The sequence below is a fragment of the Pteropus vampyrus genome, unplaced genomic scaffold (assembly GCF_000151845.1).
Source record: "Pteropus vampyrus isolate Shadow unplaced genomic scaffold, Pvam_2.0 Scaffold856, whole genome shotgun sequence".
NCBI lineage: Eukaryota > Metazoa > Chordata > Mammalia > Chiroptera > Pteropodidae > Pteropus > Pteropus vampyrus.
The window spans coordinates 47,486-51,763 of NW_011889637.1; the positions used below are offsets into that span (position 1 = coordinate 47,486).

The 4,278-nt window shown below is 65.9% G+C and overlaps 1 protein-coding gene across 2 annotated transcripts in view; it reads left to right on the forward strand.

Moving 5' to 3' along the window:
* Positions 1-4,278, forward strand: part of LOC111734195 — a 39,613-nt gene that overhangs the window by 18,145 nt on the left and 17,190 nt on the right. For both annotated transcript variants that reach the window (XM_023526412.1, XM_023526413.1), the window contains one exon: positions 443-542. In XM_023526412.1, coding sequence (XP_023382180.1) covers positions 443-542 — 100 coding nt within the window. The remainder of the gene's footprint in view (positions 1-442; positions 543-4,278) is intronic.

Consider the following 4,278-nt stretch of genomic DNA (forward strand, 5'->3'; position numbering starts at 1 on the left):
CCTCCTCCTGGCCCTCGGGTCACCTGTGGGATGGATGGAGTGACACAGTGTCAGGGTTTCATGAGGAATCAGAGATGGAAGGACCTGGCACGTGCGAGGCCTCCCACAACCAGCGAGGTGCGGACGCACTGGGGGGCTGAGTGAACTGTGGGGAGATGCCGAGGGCAGTGCCTTGGTGGGCAGACTGGATGGTGCTCACAGGCAGAGGGTCCTGACGCCACATCCCAGCCCAGGCCGGGGCGAGCGCTCGGTGTCCCTGAGGGAGCCCAGCGCCCCGCTGCCCCGGGCGAGGGGCAGCAGCACCCACTGGCCCGTGGCCGGTGCTGCGTCCGATCCTGGGTGCTGCACCCACTGGCCCGTGGCCGGTGCTGCGTCCGGTGTGGGACCGGCGCGCCCTCCGTGGGGAGGTGGGTCACTGACAGCTGTCGTCCCCCTCCCTCAGGTCGTCGGACTTCGGGACGTCGTACACCAAGCTCGCTCTGCAGCCCGGCGTCACCACCGTCATCGACAGCTTCTACATTTGCCCGACGAACAAGAGGAAGGTACGTGCCACGCCCCGGCGCCCGGGCCGTGCAGCCGGGCCCTGCTTGGGGACCGGCTCGGGGACTGGCTCGGGGTGCGGCTCGGGGTGCGGCTCGGGGTGCAGGCTTTGCCTCTCGCCAGCGTCGCCCCCCCAGTCCTGCCTCCATCCGTTCTGGCGAGCGAGGTCTGAGGGCCCAGCTGGCCTCGTGGGGACGGCTCCGCGCACTGTCCTGTGCCTGTCTTCTCTGGCCCCGGAGGTGGCCCCTGGGCCGGGCGGGGAGGCGCGAGGCTGAGGGGCGGACGAAGCTCCTTCCTGGTCCGAGTCCTCGTGGGCCGCGAGGAGCAGCCCCGTCTGCCGCGAGGTTCTGTTAACTTTGTTGCATTTGGCTTTGATGTCTCAGCTGAGTCTTGTGTTCCGTTTTCTTTGCCTGGATGTGTCTCTTAGCTTTGCCGTCTGCCCGGCCATGAAAGATGTCACTTAGCCGTTTCGAGGCTGCCGGGCCCCGCCAGGTTCCCTGAGAAGGCCCTTATGCAAACCCACGGTGGCCTCCTGGCCACCTGGGGACCCCAGACCAGGGCCAGAGCCACCCTGCACACTCGACTCCGTACAGAGAGCAGCCGTGTCTCGGGCAGACCAGGTCCCTCACAGGAAGCAGGAAGGGACCGGCCACAGCTCGAGCAGAGTCGTGACGGGGATGAGAGTGCAGGATGAGACGTGGCCTTGCTCGCACGAGGCTGGCCCACGGGCACAGATAGATGCTCGGACAGCGATGCGCCGGGAGAGCGCCCGCCGCGGCCGAGCGCCAGAGGGGCGTCAGGACGCCGGGGCGCGTGTGCGGGCCCTCGGGCTGCGATGGTCACGCTGACTGCGGCTAGTGGCCCGGGGTCCTGGGAGCCTGCGCTTGGCAGGTCCCGCAGGGACCGAGGACCCGTCGGAGAGCTCGGGGCACGTATGGACAGACGTGCCGGCCGCTCACCGGGGCTGTCCAGGCCCGCTCAGCGGCACTTTGTGATGCGATGTCATCTGTCTAAAGGCCTCTTTCCCCCTTTCCTTGACTTTTACACCGTTAAAGCTTCCTGACGGACAGACTTGGAATGTCGGGGTGAGAAGGGCCGCTGGAGCGGGGGGCACAGGTGCCTGCGTGGTGGGGAGGGGCTGGGAGTGAAGGCAGGGAGGCCGGTGGGCGGGTTTTCTCCGGCTCCGGCGTCACCCCGCACCCACTCTGGCTTCACGTGCTCGGCGTCCCGCCGTCCTCCGGGGCGTAAGGAAGCCGGCGTTGTTACCCCACGGTCCAGAGCAGAAGACCGAGGCGGGCAGCTGGGCCTCGCCCGAGCACGCGGCTGGAGTGGGCGGCCTCGGTCCAGCCCTTCCTGGGCAGCAGCAGTGAGGGCGGCGTGAAGGACTGGCCCTCAGCCCACGCTCAGCGTCCACGTCCTCAGCCCCACCTGCTCCCTGAGCTGTCCCCAGCCTGGTGCCCTCACTGTGCCATGGGCCCCTGGCACCACCCCCACCATCCGAGCCAGCCCCGCAGGGTCGGCCCCACAGGCCGTGTCCACCTCTGGGAATGAGAAGGGCAGAGTGGTGGTCACGGAAGTGGGGGCGTCTGAGGCCGTGGGGTCAGGGAAGGCGTCACATGGAGGCCGAGCAGAGGGCAGTGAGGACAGAGAGACCCTGGCCCCGCACAGAGCAGCCTGGACGCGGTGTGGGCCCCTCGCGACTTCCTGCTGGTAAAGGGTGCTTGGCGAGATGATGCATGGGATGGGGGGCAGGGGGGCCTCAGCAGAAAGATCTCTACAAGGGCTGGGGCACGGGGAGCCAGGCATCGGGGCGGCCGCCGGGGCTCGGCAGACGGCACCCTGGGGGCACTCTAACTGGCGCACGCGGTGGGGAGGCGTCTGCGTCTCTAAAATTAGACAGGACCCCTGACTGGCAGTGCCCGCGGAGGGTTAGTTGGTGATTCGGATGTGCATCACTGTGGGGGAAGGCTGGGGGTCTGGTGGGGGCCTGTGCCTGGCACGGGGACGCGGCCAGTGTTGAAGGAAGAAATGAGTGAGTGCGTGAATGAACGAATGCGTGCAGGTCCTGCTGAATGAATGCCATTGCTGCGTCGCCCACTCGAGCCCAGGTGGGGAGATGGAGCCCCCCGCACACCTGGATGGGCCTGTGTGCGCCTGGAGCCCGGGCTCCTTCCTGGGATTGCCTGGGGTACCCCGCATTTGTAGGGAGCCCTGTTCTCAGGCCAGCTCTGCCGTGTCCCCAGGGAGGGACCGGCAGAAAGGTCCCCAGGTGTCTCACCTCTACGTGGGGACAGAACCTCACTCTCACTGGGCTGAGTAACGGCCCCCGGAGGTGATGGCTCCCAGGCTCTGGAACCTGCAGGTGTCACCTTCTGTGGCACAGGATCCCGAGATGGGAGGTTCGCCTGGATTCCCTGGGCCCGCGGAGTCACAGGGCAGGAGGGCGAGTCGCAGAGGACACGGAGCGGGGACGATGGGAGTGAGAAGCTGGAGCGATGTGCGGGGGGCGGGAGCCTCCGCTGGCTGCGGGGGGCCGCTCCCTCATCTCTCGCTGGGGGTCAGGGGCTGGCCTAGGCCTCGTTCCCGCTCCACAGCCCACTGGCTCTAGGACCTTGCGCCAGTTCCAAACCGGTGCCCAGCCAGCCGGCCCCCCAGGCCTGCCCACATCTCTGTGTCGAGAGCACAGGTTTATTATCAGCCACAGGAACAAGGGGGCAATCCCTTCTCTAACTGACGAGGAGCAAACATTCCATGGAGACGCTTCCGCCAGCCTGAGCCTCCTCGTCTGGAAGATGAAACGCCAGCCCCTCTGTCTGAAGAGGTGGGACGAGTGCCGGGTGGGGCTGGGGACAGATCCTGCCATGGCCGCGGGTCCAGGCGGCCGAGGCGACTGAGGGCCAGGGTGCAGGCTCCAGTCTGCACGGGACACCGTGGACCCCGACCTTGGCTCTCCTCCCTCGGCTTCCCCGTCTGTGAAGCAGGGTCGTAACAGGTGGATGAGGACATGGGACACGGTAGTGCTGTGTCCCCAGAGCTGTTCCTGCAGCAAAGGCAGCTTGGTGGGTGGAGCTTGCCTTGGTTTGGTTTAAAATGCACTTGGAAGCAGAAAAGCCACAGTCGGTTACAGGAAAATTGATGTAGGACCATGTCATGCAAGGCACAGTGGCCATGGGGCCTGGTGAAGGTGGAGGGAAGACCGGTGGCCATGCTGGCCTTCAGCCTTCCGAGGGGCAGTCCTAGGAGCAGTCCTGGCAGACTGCTCGGTAGAGGCGGGCCCGCATTCTCCTCCCTCTCCTGGGCAGTGCACAGCCCTTACACTGGCCAGTCCTTAGGTAATTTGCAGTGGTGGGCGGGGCGCAGGGGGCGGGGACCCTTCGAGGAAAGTGATTTTCACTGAATGTAAAGCAAAACCTGCCTTCCAGCCCTGCATTAGCTTATTCACTGCCCGTAGCCGCTGGATTCCTAAGCCACTGCCTCACGGTCATTCCTTGTGCCAGGCCCTGTGCCAGAGCCAGATGTCAATCATATCCATTCGTCAGAGGGGAGGCGGGGCAGGACTTGGGTTTGCGTCATCACCTCCACCACCCGGATGAGAAAGCAGAGGCTCTGGGGAGCTGGGAGGTTTGTCCGGGGTCACCCAGCTGGCAGGGAGCAAAGCGTTCACTGGGGCTGTAAACGTGTTGAGTGTCCCTGTGCCCAGCATTGAGCAGGGCGTTCGAGCCCAGGTCTGCGAGACGC